The sequence below is a fragment of the Hyposmocoma kahamanoa genome, unplaced genomic scaffold, assembly GCF_003589595.1.
Source record: "Hyposmocoma kahamanoa isolate Upper Pololo Valley unplaced genomic scaffold, ASM358959v1 220, whole genome shotgun sequence".
In the NCBI taxonomy this organism is placed as follows: domain Eukaryota; kingdom Metazoa; phylum Arthropoda; class Insecta; order Lepidoptera; family Cosmopterigidae; genus Hyposmocoma; species Hyposmocoma kahamanoa.
The window spans coordinates 6,794,752-6,815,713 of record NW_020653740.1 but is presented as its reverse complement, the minus strand read 5'-3'; the positions used below and the strand labels follow the sequence as shown (position 1 = coordinate 6,815,713).

The window sequence follows — 20,962 nt, the reverse complement described above, 5'->3', positions numbered from 1 at the left end:
CAACCAATACATTTCAAAGACATGCCTATCTAACGAACCACATTCGCTCTATATCTTTTTTTTGTCACTTTTCAAATTCGGCTCGTACAATTGTCTGACTTTTAAATGTTATTTTATAATACTGTTGCTTAATATGTGTGACCGTTTTAAAGCGCAACAGAATTGAGGGCAGTTGATTCAAAACTAGGATACAAAATAGCTATAATTTTCAATAATATATAACTAAACTTACACATGAAAAAAAATTAAATCACAGAAATGTAACTTAATATTAGGAAATTATTTAACCCTAACATCCATGGTTACAGACATCAAACGTGGTTTATAGTCATACAGTACTATTTTCTAAAGTCCATTTAAAGAGTTACTCGAATTCCGCACGAATATTATTGGAAAATTCTTTACTTCAAACGTTTTTCAATAACATATGTTCCCAAACTTTTACTCACCGCCCACTTAGGCAAGATAAAAAAATTATAACATTAAACACGTATTTTTACGAAGCGAAGTATTTGTGCCCACGTCAAAGAACATATAACCGAAGTCAAACACAGTCACGTAAACAAGTCTGCAGTCTGCGAGCATGTCATGATAAACCTACACATTCAATGAAGTTTGACAAACCCCAGGTCCTTGCAAAAGAAGTCCGTTATCTACCCCGGATGCTGCGAGAGGCCATTGAAATTAAAAAAACATCCTAATTTCAACAGGGAAGATGGTTTCTCCGTACCACCAGTTTGGGATCCAGTATTTCCTCTGATGAAAAATCCCAAACAGAGATAAGACTGCAGTATTAATTAATACGTTTTAAATTTTTCTAATTTCTATTATTAATTAATAATAAATTGAACTTAATAAAAACTCATTCAACAAAATAATTTGTAAAACGTAATGTAGCGTAAATTGGAACGTTTTCTTTGTAAAATTCAATATAACTTATTTATGTAATAACTTTTGTAAGTATAGTGAAAAAATAGGGTGGTTTGCATTAATATTAGACATAACTGATTGATGACTCATGAGGTGGTACCACCTCAGTCAACCGTGACCATGGGACCTGCAAAGGGCTCGAAACGTCGGTTTGTTTGAAAAAATAAATATACGCGATTTAAATCCGGAAAAATAGCTTCATTTCCTATGTATTTTTTATATTAATCGAGCACAAAATATCACAAGGAAAAACAATACATATATATGTAGTGTTGTTTATATAGATCATCCAGGTTTTTTCAAATGCCGTAGCACCTCCTAGACAGCATCAACGCCCCCAATTGCTTCCGAGGTCCCGACCGCTAGGACTCTTCAGCGCCCATTGGTAGGAACCACTTTGAGAAACTATGTTTTAAAGTTTTTGTTCAACTATGGTAAAATTTAAATACGTTTGTACATATCTCGATGAGATTGGAAATGTCAAAGGCCAGGTTAGGGAGGCACGACCCTCGCGGAATCGGCTTGATCCTGTCAGAAAAGTAATAAGTGCGAAAAGGACCGCCGACGCGAAACGCACGTCCTTTTCGCTCTTCTTGCATGGCTTAATGCGATTTTATGTCGATAAGTGTGGTAGATAAAAGTACAAACTAAGCTCCTTGTGAAAGAGTTTGTGCAGGGAAATACTACCACATGTTTGTGCCACCAAGAAGTAATGTTGTTGACGTTACTGCGTTCCGGTTTTGAAGGGTAAGTGTGCTTGTGACATTACAGGCACGTGGGACTTGTCACTCAGATCTTTGCGATTTAAAGCTCTGAGTGGCGTCTCTTGGTATCATATATACAAACACACCCAAGTAGGTACAAACGGACACGTGTGAAGAGACTAATGCGAGTGGGGGAGGCGAAAGAAGTCTGTCAGGAGCGCGAGTAGTGATTCATGACCTCTGCCTGCCCCAGTGGCAATGTAAGCACGGTATACGTAAATATTTTCAAGAAAAACTTCCCGTTATTATAATCCGTAGGTGAGAAGTAAAGGAATCTTAAGTGCCAAATAGTAATTTTTAATACAATACGTTTTAAAGAGAATGAGGCTCTTGATTAGGTTTATAAAATCAATGTTAAGGTTAAATAAAATATGTTTAAAAAAAAACAAACGCCGATAGGACTTTTCTCTTTTCCCATTGCGTGATTTTTAGCATCCTTAGGCAATGTTTATACTAAATTCGAAAATATTGAAAAGTCCTCTACCTCTCACTTACAGAAATAGAGAATGGCATTGTGCAATCTTAACCGAGTATAAACCTTATAGATGAACAGCTAAAATAGCCTTTTAATCGCAGTGGCGATATATTGAGCGAGAAAATTGTATTGTCTATTTGTAAGCTATAATGAAGTAGATTAACAATGCAATAATCAACTTGGGCAACACTCGAGTAACTCCGAATAAAGCAATGTAAGAATATTACTTTCTAAATAAACATGAATACACGAAGCAAGTTCTCTAAAACGAATGGTTAAAATAGTTTAACCAGAGACCACGTACACTCTCAATAGTTATTATAAGTATTAAAACCATAAAGGGGCCATCCACGTTGCGACAGCCGCAAGGATTGTCGGCTTTCATTCACGTTGCGCCAATAATAAGTACCTATTATGTGATAATATGCTTGCGTATGATGTTCCGTGACCTCACAATAGGTCTTAACTGAAAGTCAGTACTGGGAACACGATGTATTTTACAACAAATGCTGAGGTGATCGAAATGCGATTTTATTTTGTGAATATTTTTTGTAAACTTATTTTTCAGTCATATTATTTTTATGTTTCATTTTTAATTAGTTTTGTTTTTTTCTGTGGTATCCCTTGTGGTAATAAACAAGTGTTTCTTTCGAACGAGCCAAATCTGTAGCACAAAACGTGTGATGTGCCGGAACGTGTATGGCCTTCTTTAAAATTAGGCCATGACAGTACAGTCGAACATATAAGCTAGATTTAAATTTAGCAAGTGAGCAACTCTAAAATAAAATAGCGATCTCTGGAAAAATTTTATTAATTATAAATTAATATCCTACAGGTGAGACACTTACAAGGAATACGCTTGTGTTTTTAGATAGCTTGATTCTATAAACGACTCGACCTTATAAGGTAATTCGTTATAGAGAACTTAGCGTTAAACCTATTTCATTCGTTTTTATTTTTACTATGACTAGTGTTGTCGCTAGCGACCGAGGTCTGTTCAAATAAGAAACATCAAATTTCCGAACGTGATTTTGTTATTATTTAAGACGTGTTCTAAATTCAGAATTACACAATGCACAACAAAATTTTATACATAAAATAATTCACTTCTAATTGAATTTATTATAATTATTGCACATAACACACTCTGTAAAAATTATATGCACTTAAAATTTTGTCTAGGTTCAAAATCGTAAAGATCAATTGCCAGCGGCACACAGCTCTCGAGACCCCTTATCCACCAAAGCGGAGATGTGTTTACGGGCGCCTTCAAATTATACTTATAGACGCTTGTAATGATTCAGTCATTTTTAGTTCACTTATAATGACTGCAAACTATACTGACTGCAGTGGCACGCGCGTGTCACGACAGTGGCGCTGCAACTCGCGAGAGAAATAAATGTAGGCCATACAAATATTTCTCCCGGCCTGAGAATCAAACCCAGGAGCGTGGCAGTCATGGCATGGTAACCGTTCGGTCACGGATGCAAGTCAAAAAAGCCAACTTTACGAGGAAACGTGACGCTTAATATCATATTAAGCTTTAACTGTTTTTCGGGTCTCCTATAAAGTTGTATTTTTTTACTTCTACACCTTTTCACAAAAGCCACAGAAATATTGTAACTCGCTTGTATAAGCGTCTAATTTGAAGGCGAACCTAAGGTCCTGTTTTTAAACAAAAAAAAATGCGCAACTGTAGGCACATATCAAAATACATTGATATCTCTTTCTCGTTAGTCATTGAAATACATCTCGTATTCCATTTTAGTGGTGGACAGTGGGTTTTATAGCGTAGTGACATGAATAAACGAAGAAAATACTAACAAATTGCATCCTCTTGAGAAAAAAAATTATCTTCTAATTTACACTCGTACGATTTTCAGTTAGCAGTCTTCGAGGTACGCAATAATCGTCGCAGACGCCAAGGTTCTGTAATGTTACAACTTTATAAGGAAAATAGGTACCAATACGTACAACACCAGAGATTGAAATAGCTCGAGTACATTTACCTAAACTGCAAGGAAATAATTATTAGAATGTATTATCATAGTGTAATAAGACAAACAACATGTACGAGTAACTCCATAAAAACGTTGCAGCGCGACTTTGTATGTGTGCGCGCCAGCCGTGCGCCGTGGAAAGACACACACATTTGCCTAATCTCACGGTGAACTCGCGTAACATAGCGAGTGTGGTCACATGCGCCATTTACAGAACTGAAGATGAAATCAAATAGCAAACGTTTAAAGGTGTTTAATCCAGAGTGCCTCAAATTGGAATTGTTCAGTATTTCATTTTCAGTACTGCATTTAACGAAGGTTATTTCGATATAACGCGAGGATATGTGATGAAAATCTTTTTTTTATTTTTATTATGTTTACAACCTTTGCAACTAATATAATAATAAGAAAACCTAAGAACTTAATAATAGATAAGTAATAAAGATTTATATGCAAGTGCGACACTGTGTGTGACACTTTATTCTTTGGTTTTCAGTTTTATATTATTAAATTTAATGTATTACATTTAAATGTTATAAATATAGTTCAATTGAATTATTCACCGCATTCAAATGAACAATTTCATCATAAAGAAACAGAAGAAATATGATAGTGGACGTGATTTAAATTCTACTGTACTTATTTTAGTAAGTCTAATAAATTTATCTCAAATGTTGTTTCGTAGCCGTTTTATTTCGAATTACATCCGTAAAGAGAATAGTTTATATGCAACAATTTTTGTAGAATTCGCTGAATGTCTTCAAAAATGTTTTAAATAATTCACGTGTCCCATCCTTAGCGCATGTTCCCACAAAGTAGGCGTGTCTGCGGGATGCGCCCGCTTCCCCGGGAATACCCACTCTCTACTCTGCGCAAGTACCGTCGTCGCGCAACTGTATTGTTTGTAAAACTGTGATAACCTGAAATCTCAGAATGATTGCATAGTATATTGTTGTACAGTTTTGATGTGGACACTAAGAATTACTTCACTGTGGTAGTGTACATAAAGGAAAAGCTTTATGTAACTGCAAGTAAAAATATAAATATTCAGTTTTGATTTTTTTGCCTTTATTTAATTTTGGAATATCAGAGAGCTATATTCGTCTCTTTATATGTATTACTTGACGTTAGAGTAAATCTACTCTTGTCTACTCCGATCTCTGATGGTTACATATCTTCGACATATGAAAATAGGAGTAGAATAATTGTTTGTGTTTACTATTATAATTCAACCGTGACGGACGAAGACTGTTACAGGGTGACTATTATTTTACGGGTTACCATTCCTATGTTAAAATGAGTAAAGACGAAATAACATCGAGTATATAACCAGAAATATAGACGAAATAACATCGAGCATATAACCAGAAATATAGACGAAATGTCAATTAATTTATTTGAAAACTATTCTGCCGAATCATTACGGTAACAACTGCGTTCCGATTGGCCAGCCCGAATTCGAAACGTCAATGACGACACCCGTCAATTGTTTCACTTCAAATCGACCAGTTTAACTTGAACTTTGCTATAATGAAATTGAAATATTACATATTTAATATTTAATTACCGATGAAATGTGATTCCGTTTCTTTTGTAACTATTACATGTTTTGCTGTTTTTCCCACACTACCGAATGGAACAGCCCCCCATTGTTAGAGATATTATCTTTATTACAATAAAATACAGAATATTTTTGAGACATGCACACAGGTCAGTTGTTGGCGCTGTACTATTTCAGCTTTCTCATTTGTGATTTCAGCGCAAACGCGAGTTGATATTTAAAAGTGATATAATGCCCATTTGCCCTTTGTCTTTTCTCTATTTCTGGTTATATGTTCGATGCGAAATAATTACCGTATTTTAAAAATTACGATGGCTATTTACTCAAGTCCAACATCCAATAGAACGGAAATTGACGATTGCATTGTCAATAATAAATAAATAGGTATATTTCACTCTATCGTGTTTTCACATTTTTCTTCTCGCTCATTTGGTAATTCAAATAAAGAATGTCACAACGTATAAGCATTTAAATGACAAACCAAATTAATTCGGGGTAAGAAACCTCTACCTACATACTCTGAATTAAATCTTTTTAATTGAAGTAGCGAGCTAATGAGAAAATTATAATGTAAGATTACATATTTTCCGTCCTTTTTCCATCGGTGTCGGCAGAGATCACAGAATTTCACTTAGTACGGTTCTAACAAACATCTTCGTCTCATCAACAATGCTAACCATCAATTTACGTAAAACTAAATTTGGACTTTAAAAATAGTACTGTGGTTGTCTATATAAGCGTTGCAATATTTAAGCCGAAAAGCGTCCACTCCTAGACATGGGTCTCCCCTAAACATCACCGCTAACAAATCACTGCATTAACGTGCTACATTTTTTATGCATAAAATAAACGTCACTGTGGCAACCCTACATGTAACTTTTGTTTTTTTTATCCACATGTAAAATATAAGGTAATAATACATCCTGTGTGGATAAAATACTACACCTAAACATCCGCTAAACACATAAATACACTGTATCCGGCGATTAAATCTACGACTACAAAGATTAAACTACTACATTAAAAAGTGGTAAAATTTTGAACCAGCTAAAGTATTAACTCAAATGAATACAACAGCAGGACGCTAAACATTAATCCGCAGTTCAACAAATTCGCGCTAGCTCAATGCTTGAGACGTCTTAACTTCATCATGTATTCGAGGCTCATACAGGGTATAAGCAGAATATAATAAGACAAGTACGGTAACTTGATAAAAACGTAGCAGCTCAGCTTGTAAATCATCTTGTAAGTTCAGCTTGTAAGTGATAAAAACGTAGCAGCTTGTCGCCTCCCGAACGCCGTTTAAGGACCTACACATTCGCATAATCTCGCGGAGCTCTCGTTACATAACGCGGATTACACCCGCCATTCGTTATAAATTCAAAATGTTCGCTTGAAGTTTAAAGATTCAGAATTGTTCAGCATTCATTTCTATGTCATAAGCGTACTCCCAAAATCGAAACACCAATCAGCGATGCTGATATGAAAACAAAGGTTATTTCAATATAGCACGACAATTAACGACACCTTCATTTTTCAAATTATGTTCACAACCTGTAGGTACAAGTAAAATAATATTGTGGCAGCCCTACTCTATGAGCAAAGTGTAGGCATGTACGCGTCGAAAAGGCGGGAGTTGCCCTACTTGTCTTATTGCACTATAGTATAAGAGAGGGTATGTACCGAAATCTTTAACTCTTCAATACTGAAATACACAATGTTTTTCATCACACTTGCACGTAAATAGTGTGATTGCATACAAGCTAACTTGACTATAATACCCCAAATAAAACCCTCGGGTCTTTTTGTTCTCATTACAGCCGCGGTCAGTAATGAGATTTTTCTACAAATTAAAATATAACTCATTACCGACCATGGCTGTAATGAAAAGATGGCTGTACACGGCTGTAATTATACTACTTTACGTGCAAGTGTGATGAAAAACTTTATATGTTTCACGGGCGGTACGCGAATTACGAACGTCGACTCCGAAAGCCATTAGTCTTCGACTTTGGGTTTTTAATAGAGGTTCGTTCGTAATTCCTTATTTACCGCCCTTAATGCACAATGTACTATCTATAGCACACTCCGAAAAATTAACAGAATAATTTTAACTCCTAACTCCTTTCCTTCCAATTTACTTATTTTACATTGTGGTAATATAAATAAAGCGGATAATTATCATTAGAACGGATTATTTGTTAATTAACATCGTACCATGGCTATAATAAAGCCACATGTGATTGTACATCGAAGGATTGTTATCACAAAAAAACCATAAAACTAATATATTAAATAAATTGTGTATATGTCAAATTTTATAAGTCTGCTATTTAAGCATCAAAAAGTTAACAACTACTTCGTTCATAAAAGCTTTAAAAGCCTCTGTCTTGAAAAGTTGTCACTTCGCAGATGTGGCCTTATTACACCAAGAATGTGATATCATATTTGTAATTGATAAAAATTGCCTCCAAAACCCGTTAATGAAATTTTTTAAGATACCGAAATGAATTCAATAAAATTTTCATATACATTATAATCAGAACACTAATTTTTTTTCTTTTAGTATGGGGAATAGTAACTTTTTTTTAAATAAATGTACGCTTGGCCACAAGACATTCAAATACAAAAAGAAAAAATACATATGAGAACAAGTTCAGCAATAGATTTAAAGTCCTCGATACACATACCGTCTCTTAGGGTCGTATTCTAGAACTCTATTCAATGCTCAAGTCAGGATTGCATTGGCAACACAAGCACTGGAAAGACGACCCTAATGGCAGGGACTTGAGTATGATTTCGAGTGCTTTGAACCTTACTCAAATCCTGACTTGAGCATTGAGTAGAGTTCTAGAATACGACTCCTAGTTACTGACCGTACCTTGTATAATATCATAATATGTATATGTAACTTATACTTCTATATACGTCTAAGACGCTGCGCAGGAGTAATTGATCCTTTAGGCAATTGACAACCCACAACTACCTTATTTTTATGACGTTTTCCATATAATTACAAGAAACTGCGCAGACGCAGCCATTTCGGTTGAGAGTTTCGGTATTTGACAACAGTTTTTGATTGCCGAAATCTGCAATTTTTGAAATTGGTAATTGCCACAACTAGAGACTGACAAGTTTGTACCGATTGTCTAAAGTTCGTTCCCCAACCGATAACCGCAACACGTTGAGCGACTACACTCCTTCACCGTCCCCCGCAGCGTCAGTCTTTCTCGTGCTTGACCATGAAATTTGAAAGTTAATTTAACACCTTCAGCGCCGAGGGCCTCCGAGAGGAAAATGTGAAAATCACATTTTTCTTATTTATATAGTTTCTATTGGTATTAATTTAGTGTGTGGAATTAATGTCCTGAACCCCCCCTCTCTCTGTGCCCCTTTAATATTTTTTTTAAGTTGTATCAGGCAGGATACACTGGCCAAAAATCTCCTAATTTTTTATACATTTAGCTAAATGTAGCTAAAATATTATAATAAATATAAGCACATGTGTATAGCCAGGGATACAAAGGCCTGGGACAAAAATAAGATATAAGAAAAAGAAAGAATAAAAGAAAAAATCCTGCAATACGGCCGGCATCGAACCGTCGTCCTCCTGAGCAAACCGCACCAGACGCTATGCCAACTAAGCCAGGGAACGAACCGGCGGACCTCACGAATTTTTCTATGTCCTTGTTGTCGGATCTTTGTATTTGGTTTCCAACGACTTTTCAGCTGTAGCACCATCTATGAGTCTTATTTGTTGACAGTTGCACAAATTAAAATTGCTCCTTCTACGCAGCGCCTAATTACAGGTGGGAAAATTGAAACTTATTCTTGGTGCTTATATTTTTTTAATTCTACAGATGGAATGTTCCATACTTTAGTGTACTAATAATAATCAACTATTGATTGTTTGATTGTATTGATTATAGTGAAAAATCAAATCAGAGATACCAAATTGACATTGGCATACGAAATTCGCATATGAGGAACTTCGAAACAAAACCGATAAATTTTGATTCTAATTTCGTCTAGTCCATCTAGTCTCATCGAACGGCTTTGTCACATTATGTTCAGTAACTGTACCAAGAGATTACAAGGACAGTTATCGCTAGCGACCGCGTAAAATGTTTGTATACAAAATGTTGTTTCTTCTTGTGACCGCTAGGGGCGCTGTTTAATTTGCCACACAAAATTGTGACGTAATTTACGCGGTCGCTAGGAACAACTGTCATAGTAAACTCGTGGTAGAGGCACCGATCTGTGCATTTGAAACGTATTTTAAAAGAGCATTTAGTAGTTGATCTTCAGGTTAGACAAATTATTCGTAGAAACGAACAAAATCTACCTTGTGGAATGAAATAAAAAGGAAATGTCATAAAGTGACTTGGCGATTTTTGTTCCGACGCTCCTCATATTTGATTAAAGATTCTGGTAGAGCAACCACTAGATCTTTAAATGATAATTTGTTCATGTTGTGTAACGCGAACTCTAGTCGTCAAAAATCACGTGGCACTTTTCGTCGCAGACGATTTATATCTAGGGCATTTTCTTAACTAAATTATTATTTACTAATTGCGCCATTAGCCAGTACTATAAACGAGTCGGTAACATTTGGGTAAGATCGTAAAATGTTTCATCTATAAATCAAAGTTCGTATTCATTCATAGATGGCATATACGAGTTTTTTTTTTATCATTTATGAGCATGTACCTCATTGAGCACGAGGCTTTTGGTGAGAAGTCTTAGGCCGTAAACCATCACATTAAGGGTGTCTTCAAATTAAACTGACTGCAGTGGCGCATCTGTAGCGCTTCAGTAATTTTTTGTTAAGTAATTGTGACAACAGTGCCACTGCAACTTCTGCTAAATGTTATTTCAAAATTAGTTGTTTAAAAACGTTATGCGTGTGTAATTTTATCCCAGAAGACAGTCACCCACAAAGTGGTTTACAATAACTAGTTCATAAGTCAAAGTTGTGCTTACCAGCAACTTGCAACTTACCAAGAATACTTGCAGTTTTCTTCTAAACTTCCCCTTTGAACAAGTCAGCTATTTTTCTAACGTAACTTTAAAAGTTAAGTTTTAGTTTAAATATTGGACTAGTAAAGAACGGTAACTTTCTTTCTGTTCGGCTCTGGGTGTACCGTATAATATTTTTTACCCAATTTAATATATTTCTTCTTTGATATGTTCAAGTTTAAAGTTCCACTAAGCCTAATTGCAGACTCGGCCGTGTGGCCGCTGTTGTTGTCTCTTTCTTTCGTAATGTACGAAAAGGAAAACACTGGTGGCGCCACTGCAATGCTTCTATAAGAGTCTAATTTGAAGGCGCACGTACAGCATTTGCTTATTATTGTATCGTTCTCAAATCGTGATAAATCAATTTTTTTTTGCAAAAATGTTGCTCAACACATTTTACGACCTTACGAATATGTCACCAACAACAATAAACAAAAAAAACAACGACATCTACCATTACACATCTAGAAACCTCTGAGTTTACAAGTCGACAGTCACTAGCCACCCAAAGTATTTGTTTTGAACATTTTATTTCCTCGTGTGACCGTCAGGGGCGCTGCACAATATGTCATACAAAATTGTCAGCGCATTCCCACTGTTGCTAGGGACCATCGACGACACAAACTTATATCAGAGGTACGGTGAAACGCTGTCTGATCTCGAGAACGGATGAAATGATCCATAATAAAGAAAACTGGCAAATTATGCATTACAAACACGAAAACCATTGGCCACATATAATGTTGTTTACTGCAATTTGAATCTAGACAGTGCGCCCGTAATTGGTGACACGAGTCCCCGTCCCGCCCACCGCCAATATCCAAACGGCTTCATCACGTTTTGAATGAATGCATGAGTGAGTGAACGAATGAAATATTCTTTATCTACACACATATCATAAACCCTCTATGATGTGTTCGAAAACCGCAAATTATGACCAGCATAAAGATAAACTATTTTGTTAGAACAAATTTTTATCTGTGAAACTGTTATTATTGCTTCATAATAACATCGAAATTTCGAACATCTCTGAAAAACAAAACAATTTCATTCGACTCGATTCTGGTATCAGTCGAGATGAAGTTTTATGGAAATGTCAACAGCAAACAATTTTCACAAATTTCATACGTTACTTGACATCGAACGATATGATAGTTGGGGCCGACTCAAGTTTGTCTATGAATTAAATAAAAACTACGGTTGTGTGCTTAGAGGATGGAAAAAAATAATCTAAAGTTGTGTGACATGCGTGAGAAAAGTTTTTATTTGTCGCTATTTCTCCTGTCGTAACATGCGGTTCTTGAACACATCAAAGAGAGCTTGTGTGTAGATAAAGCAGTGTATGTAACTGTACATAATTAAATATTAAAACACTCGTGTGATGTTTTTGAAGCCCTCACCCGTATTTTAATGCCTTTTATTATGTAAGTCACATAAACTACTATTACTGCACGTTAAAAAATAACGTAACAACGCAGAACAGTAAAGTATCACAGAATAAGCTAATGTACTACAGGCGGCCTTATTGTTACGATTTCTACTAATTACCTGTTAATATCATGATTAGTAGCATGGAAGCTTGTGAATGAGTTCATCCAGAGAAGTACTGCCACCATACTAATTTGTTCCGCCGAGCTATAATGTGAATATTACTGCGATCCAATTTTGAAGGCTAAGGATGTTGGTGAAATTACAGACACACGGGACTTGACAACTTCATGTCTCAGGGTGACGGGCGCAATGGCAGTACCCCTCAGGTTATTGCGAAGCTCTGAGTGGTACTGCAACTGTTAGGAATAGACATGTCACTTACCACCAGGCGCACGACTTGTTCGTCTCATCATTTGATATCACAAAATCAATGTCACAGTTGTTCTGCTAGTTAAACTGTAGCCAATGGTCTTGTAGTTATGGGTCCCTAGTAAATACAGCAGATCTAACGTAAAGGAACTGGCGAATTCCTGCGTTTGGAGGCAGGGATGCGTCTTTCGGCGTTGACCAGGTCAATATTCAGGTTGAACTGGCCTGTTTCGAGGTCAGCCGCTATTTGGCAACTCCATTCATCAGTCGGCTTCATTTTGTAGGTTTGCTTCTGAAATTTTCAAAGCATATTTCTTCATTACTGCACTGTAACTGACGAATATGGATGAACGTAATGGTTAGACCGTACTTCAGCTAGTGATGGAACTCGAGATATTAATTGTTTATTAGCAAAAAAATTGTGAAATTCTTCAAAAGAAAGAGCTTTGGATCCCGTAGAATATATGCGTCGATCTGATATTTGTATGATAATAATTATAACTATTTGTTGAGATTTTTCGTGAATTAACTCCAGTAGTTTTGTTACGATGATGAGTACAAACATCGAACACACGAAATAATTTTTCCGTCCACCCGGCAGCGGCATAGCGGCGACGAATGCCGAAAAGTCTATACAATGATCTATAAAAAAAAAAACAAAAAAAGAGAAATTCGACGACTCGGTACAACTGGATAACTGGACCCGTGGCTCAGATGGTTAGAGCAATGCTACGGTGCAGCATAGGCGTGGGTCCCACTGGGTCGACGAAAAAAATTTTTCTGTGTGTTTGATCTTTATATTCATAATCATAACAATTATGACTTTTTTAATAAAATAAAACCGACCTCAATAGTTCGCGGAATATCTATTGGCCAAGTTTTATTGAATTCGGTTACCGGAAAGTGCGCGAAACCGGATTCATCCTCTAGTTTGCCACCCTTAAAGGTGGATTTTTTTTAATTTACATACACCGAGGTACTCTCTTTCCGACAAAAAGAATCATAAAGATCAACAAATGTAATCGCGCAACATACATAGAAAAAAATACAGTCGAACTGATAATCTCCTCCTTTTTTGTATTCGGTTAAAAATCGAAATTTATTTAGATTTCACGATTCGACGTTTTTGTTATATTCTGTAATTCCTGGGCACTGAAACGTATTATATGAACTCTGAGATGCGAGTCCGAATTCGAAGTTCAAACCTACGGTCTCTGCTTGAGGAAAATTTTCTTACCAAAATCTTAACTCCCTGTCGAGTGTAAGGCTCCCAGTACAGGCGGTCGCCGATAAGGGGCCACAGCGTGAGCCCTGTCGTGATCTGCTTGATTCCAAACTTCCAAATCGTCCAAATTGCAAAACCGTTTATTGGCTGGACGCGATCTCCATCGTTACTGGTAACAAAAAGTTTTTACTTGAGAATCTACATTTACATAATACGGTTCATTCTGCTTGGGTCGAGCGGCAGGTCCGCTGGCTTTATTTCAGAATATTTTTTTTACACGAAATTAAATCCATTTCAAAAATGTATATCATATAGTATACGAGTTCTATTCAGTTCAGTTGATATAAAAAAATCATTGGTATATTGTTATGTAAAATACCTATTGAATACAGCAGTTTTCTTGTAAAATTTCGAGGTAAGTTTGTATATTTTTTTCTATCGATAGAATGTTTTTAATAAATTGTTTTCACACCATGTAGTAATCAGTGTACATCCTCGATTTTACTATATTTTTTTTTTCAAAAGCTATTTTTAAGTTAAGCTATGGATAGGCGTGTAGCTTACTATCAGGCGCACGACTTGTTCGTCCCGTCTCTTGATATTATAAAAATATTTATATATGTAGGAAGTTGATACACAAAAGCGCCTATCAAATTAGTCAATTAATAATAATAATCTTTATTTATCTTAAAACATGGTTTCTTAAACAATAGGGGCTGGAGCCTCCTTTTAAACATAGCCTGTGTCAGGAGACTCCGCTCTTTCTTACCTACACGTTACAAAACAACCAGTATATACATAATTAACTAACTTAACAAAGTAAAAGAATAGTACTTATTAATATATTAATATTACTAACTATTAGTATAGTATTAATATTACTACCTATAATATGTTAGTATGTAAAAAAACCCATTTCATTGATAATTGAAATGAATAGACAAGCCATTTGGCACTTTTAAACTGTCACTCCTCACCTCAGGAACCGACTCAGTTTCTAAGTGGAAGGCCTGTTGGCGTATACTTCTCTCACAGAAATTTATATCGTTATATTTACATTCATATTTTCATAAATTTATTGTACAATAATTAGTCCCGTAGACTTTCATTACTCACCACCACTACGGTCGGCTGTAAGAGATCTCTTCTACTCACTTTTATATACGTCCTTTGTAACATGTATTTTTAATGTCTTTGTGCAATAAAGAAATATTATAATTAATGTAAATGGAGCCTTACGCAATCTGATATGACTCGTTTCGTGCGTAAGTGACGTTAATATCGTGCATGTCCAACTCGAGCAGCTTGCGCGGCAGGCCGCGGCAGAGGCACGGGTACTCCCACAGGGGTTGGGCTTCGAGTTCCGCGTCGCTTATTCCGCGGGAACTCTACAATAGACATATAGGAAATCATGGTTATCATCTAAGAATATGAGAAAGTACTTAAAATAGCGTAAATAAGCATTTGATAAATAAGAGAAATAAAATACAATATATAGAGATAAAACACACTTATAGCCCCGCAGTAGGAAAACCCTGTATCGCGGGTGCCATGGACACACACATAAGACAATCACAAATTACACCCAAATCCTTAGTAGAAGTAAAATTCCTTGTAAAATTATTCGTCCAAAGAAGTATTACCACCTTACCTATTCCTGCCGCCAAGCAGTAATCTCAGCATTACCCATACCCCTCAGATCTTTGGTATTTAAAGATTTGAAGCTTTAAATACCAAAGGTCTGAGGGGTACTGCCACTGTGCCCGTCGGCGTCGCTCTGAGACATAAGTTGAAAGTCCCATGTGCCTGTAATTTCACCAGCACCCTTACCCTTCAAAACCGGAACGCAGTAATGCTAACACTACTGCTTGGCGGCAGAAATAGGTAAAGTAGCAGTACTCCCCTGGACGAACTCTTTCACAATGAATTCTACTGACGCAAAAAATATTTCCTATTAAGTATTTAATACAAAATAATTTTTGTGTCAGATGCGAACTGCAAATTATTGTCTCAAAAATAAATTTGTGTTTCTATAGGTTACTTACGCATCCAAATACTGTAGCCATTTAAAAAATATACATAAGACAACCTACATTTTGGAATGTTTAGCAAATAAACAATAAAGCATTTAATTTTATACCCACTGATGACGAAATGGGCATGACGATATTAAGAAAACGATCATACTTTAGGTAAATTAACTCCCTTAATTCCGATCACTAGTAATAACGTAGTATAATAAAACAAGTATGGTAACTCTATACAAAGGTTGGGCAGCTTGTACGGACGCACATATCCTTCTCCGTCCATCCCTGCCCTAAAATACTTCTGTACTTGTCTACTTATGCTATGGTAATAATGTAAGTTCTTTAAAACATACCTCAATAAGGTGGTCAAATGGGGACATGTCAATACCCTCACATTTTCCCAAAGGAATCCTTATTTTGTGCAAGTCCAAAAATTCAACAGGCATCGCGTAAAACGTACAAAAATCAGGCATCAAGGCAGTCGTCGTATTGAATTTTTTCCTGAACTGGTACAGCAAGTGCACATACTTCAAATTCTCCCAAGGCAGTAGCGCTGAACTGAAGTTCGGATTACAAGTAACAATGGAAATGTCCTTCATCAAATCATCAGTCACTTGTTCCTCCGTTAAGAACTTTACATTCTTTATACGATTCGCCCTCATGTAGTCTCTAAGGATGCCTAAATTCAGAGAATTATCTTCCAAAATATAAACAGTCTCCGCTCCCAACTTCGAAGCAAACAATCCCAAAAGACTACTGCCATTCAAATCTAACACAACGGCATTATTGCCCACTTCCATCAACTGTTGCTTCAATTGGTTCAAGAATATCTTATTTCGTACATGATCGTTAAGATTCGCCACGTGCGTTCGTGGCCAAGCCATGTGTATGCGGCAGTCGCAAACCGGCCGCTGGTAATATTCCATGCCAAAGTCATTCTCGTCTTCAACATTTTCTACGTAGAACCAGAGAGAATATTCGTCTTGGCAGCAGACAAGAGTATAGTCGTGATGGCGGTGTAGGTCTAAAGGTCTTGGGAAGTAATAGACAGCTTGCATCCAGTGATCGCGCCAGGGTATGGAGTCCTGTGGGTATTCGCCTGATACTTTTGCAGCAGGGTGGCACCACCATGGAGCGCAAGATAAGATTATTTTTCCTGTAAATTAGAAACAACATCTGAGGCGAGTAACGCATAATATGTTATTTGTTCATTGATACGCATTCCCATTGTCATGCGGTGTATACGTTATATATAGGCAATGTATGTAATCCCGTATTCTATACAATATCTAAGTATTCTTTTATTTTACCTAAGTATTTTTTTATAATTTATATTATTATTACATCTATTTTAGACTCTCGCCTCTCCTAAGGCCTAAAAGATTAAGATTAAGATTATTATTATTATTAGGGTGGCTTCATTGAGGGCCTATGCATCACCTCATTGTGATCACCACTAATTACAGCGCAGAGGCAAGGCCGACAGCATTGAAAAACTGAAGGACTTTCCTGGCTCCGACAGATTTAATGTCCTCTGGTTGTGACATGTGCCTTCCCAGAACGGAACTTCCTACCCCCATCAGGGCGTAGCATTGGGTGAGTAGATGAACAGGGTTTCATCCGCCATGTGGCAGATTCTACATTCTCTATTCTCTCTCTGCCCAATATTTGGCATGTGCTTGTTTAAGCCACAATGCCCTGTTAAGGCTCTAGTGAATACTGTTATGCCATTCCTGTCCAATGACAGAGCTTCTCTACAGTGTTTGTCACTGCAGGCAGATATCTGGGCTTTTGAATGCTCAAGACCCTTGTTCTGTAGCACTTCTCGGGAGAGGTGTGTGCTCTCATTTAGCAGAGTGAGCTTTGCCAGGCTGTATGCTATCACTATGAAGGGTTCGGGTCCAATAAAGGTTTCCCTGGCACCAGCCTTTGCCAGTTCATCCGCTGACTCATTACCCTCGATGTCAGAGTGGCTTTTTTACAAAAAAATTTACAAAATTGAAGATTATGTGTTAGATAAAGATGTATGGAAAGACGACATGGCTCCAGAATCCACACAAATTTGATTCAAAGTGTATTCCATAGCATTTAAGTTTATATGAAAAGAGCAATCTCTAGAGTTTTCTTGCTCGTTCTTCTCAGGGAGGTCAGCGTAGTGAACGAGCAGTAGCTTAAGCTTAAATGTGACGTTTTCAAGTGTAAATTTATTTTACCTATGGAATAAATAATCTTTGACTTTGACTTTGACTTTGATAATCTCTAATTTATTTGTCTAACATTATTTGTCTCTGTTTATGACTCTATGGAAAGAGAAAGAGTTTTATTCGGTCATTTTCTATGACTTAAGCCAATTTTGTTCACCGACTTTACTATTGCCGAGTCAGGGAGCCAGGAGTGCCATAGCAATAGTTTCATTTCTATTTTACTTAGTTCCACTATTCGGCCGAATACCTAAACACTGGAGGAAGAAATAAGAATATACAGTTAATTATGGCAATTAGAAACTTCTATGAGATCAAAAAAAGGTAACAAATCAAATGAACACTACCTACTTATTATGTAATTTTGTCATGAAATCATGATTAAATACACGCTAACGAAATCAACCTAGTACTTATTATGTGCAAATGAAAATAAAATTAAGTTTTTGAAAATTAATCAAACTGAAGTGATATAAACAATTACTTTCTTCGTTAAGATGTCATAAATTTAAATTATAAACTTAAAAATAAAATCCTTTTTTGTTTCTTTTTACAAAATCATGCATCATTACTGGTTTAATTTAATTTAACTTACATATATGTATCCATAGCTATCTTTGCTATAATGCGGTTAGCGCACCATTTTTCGTAAGATCTCGTTGGCCGAATAGAGTTAGAGAAGAATAGTTTGGTCGAATATTCGGCTATTCGGCCTCATTCGGGGCTGAACGTTCGGTATTCGGCCTGAAGGCGAAATACTATTCGTTGCAACACTAATATTTAATCATCTTTTAGTGGATGATCTAGATGAGATAGAGCTGAATCTCCGCTTGGTCAATTTTGTAACAAACTCGAACATTTTTTTATTATGATAGGAAGTGACGGGATGAACAAATCGTGCGCCTGGTGATTAGCGACACGTGACAGGCCTTATTAATAACAAAATAAAAAATAATTCAGGTCACAACACAGAACATAAAACTTTAGATCAAGCTGCGTAAATCAAACATAGAATCGAAATATTCAAATCATTCTCATTTCTTTAAAAGTAAATGTAAGTTACATCCATTCATGCTAAAGAGGACGATATTCCAAAACCATAAAACACTCTAATGTTGTCATACTGACCTTCAGTGTCCATATTGAGTTCCCACCACATAAAAACAACATGAGCTCTTCCAGGATCAACAGCTTTAAATTGTTGTTTGACCACACGCCGTTTCTCGAGAGGAATCTTGCCGGACCAGTCGTAATAGAACACTGGTATTGGCTCTGAGAGCTCAATGAATTGATGGCGACGAAGCTGCGACATCTGTAGGTCATGAACTGCAGCAGTGCCCGCACAATCTAGCATCTGCTAGTAGAAAATTTTAATTAATATATTAGCAGGAGATACAAAATATTATTGAATTGGATTGTGATATTAATTCGATGACTACATAATAATAGTGACCTATCTCAAAAAACACTTAATGCATCTAGATGTTTTAAAAAACGAAGTCGTATCTTGCGCCCACCCCAACGTACTCACGTGATTGTTTTAATCATTCGCAATAAAATTTAATACATCCTGAATTAAGCTGTGTACCTCGTCAAAATATGAACTATCATGTCGTGGTAGCCCTACAGCGAATTGTATGTACTAAACCGATGTATTCTTTATTGGTAGAACAGCCCAGTCTCTATGTGTAACCAGAAAGACTGTTCATACAACAGAATAAAATATGAAACTCATTTCGTACACTGTTTCCCTGGGTTACAGACTTGAGGTTCAGAATGCATTGCAGAATATGTGTGATTTGACAATTAGAAAATTTATATTTGATTTTAAGTTATATACGGGACAGATACATCTAAGTATTGCAAAACGCATTGAAAAGAAGAGAGATCATCACAGTATTACAATATTTCCCTACAGAAGCGCAACGCCTTTGGTGTTCGGTGATACCGCGGTACTTGCGCTGTCATAGTCATATGCAAGAGTTGTCACAATGGAAAAAAGTGACAATTATTATTATAACGTAATCATTTATTAACAATAACTATTACTTATCATCATCATCCACAGACTGATATCACCATAGATATAGGAAAAAAGGGAGATATGTAATCACGCTATGTAAGATCGGGTACCGATGTCGCCACTTTTTAGCTTGTGTGCAATTCAAACTTTACGCTCTATTATCTACTACCATAACTTAAAGATTTCGAATGGGTAGGGTTTAAAACCTGAAAACGACGTAACACAATTTTAAAAATTTAACAAAATTAAACTTACAGTCACTTCAGTAAGAGTTATATTACAATATCACCATCAGGTGGCGTTTTAGTAAAAATGCTACTAGTATATAACAGCTAACTATTACACGTTAGATGGCGCTGAATCTCATTTTTCGTTACACTAAGAACTCACGGAGCGGTTTTCACCCGCGTCTGACGCGGGACCGCAGCATCTGTACAGTGTAATAGTTAAGTATGTAAAATTAGTAGCATATTTCACGGCGCGTTTTACGCCTGTAGTGGTGACGGTTGCTCGCGGTTGCCGCGGCGGGGTACTAGTTGAACCGCGCAAGATGCGATCACCTGCGCGCTTGGCGGTCGTCGTCGCCCGCGCACTTTAGTGGGCGGTTCACGCGCAATATGGTACAGGCGCGCGCAGCGAGTTCTCTATTAACCACGCGACTTGCGATTAACTCCCACTTCGCGGTCCGTTCCGCAATCGCAACGGTTTCGTGCCCGCAACCGCGACGGCTACGTGTCCACACAAACTTGCAGGGTCGTGAGTATTAAAATAAAGTCTGTCTACCAGCACCGGCGGGCGCGAATGAAAACCGCTCCGTGAATTGTTAACCTTATCAACCTTAAACTGACGCTACTAGATGATGGATGTGGTCCTACCTAATCGATAGTTAGAAACCAAGTGGCTGTTTTTAATATTTATTATATTATATTAACTGCCT

At 36.6% G+C, this 20,962-nt stretch overlaps 1 protein-coding gene across 3 annotated transcripts in view; it reads right to left on the bottom strand.

The window, feature by feature from the left end:
- Positions 1 to 2,934: 2,934 nt before the first annotated feature.
- Positions 2,935 to 20,962, bottom strand: part of LOC113227858 (protein arginine N-methyltransferase 7) — a 22,919-nt gene continuing 4,891 nt past the window's right edge. For 2 of the 3 annotated variants that reach the window (XM_026460930.1, XM_026460929.1), the window contains exons 5-10: positions 19,131 to 19,356; positions 16,155 to 16,957; positions 15,014 to 15,162; positions 13,787 to 13,943; positions 12,691 to 12,841; positions 2,935 to 4,098 (exon numbers count right to left, since the gene is read on the bottom strand). In XM_026460930.1, coding sequence (XP_026316715.1) covers positions 4,049 to 4,098; positions 12,691 to 12,841; positions 13,787 to 13,943; positions 15,014 to 15,162; positions 16,155 to 16,957; positions 19,131 to 19,356 — 1,536 coding nt within the window. In that variant the 3' untranslated portion in view covers positions 2,935 to 4,048. Of the gene's footprint in view, positions 4,099 to 12,562; positions 12,842 to 13,786; positions 13,944 to 15,013; positions 15,163 to 16,154; positions 16,958 to 19,130; positions 19,357 to 20,962 lie in introns of all 3 variants that reach the window. The other variant, XR_003310238.1, reaches the window with a different exon arrangement.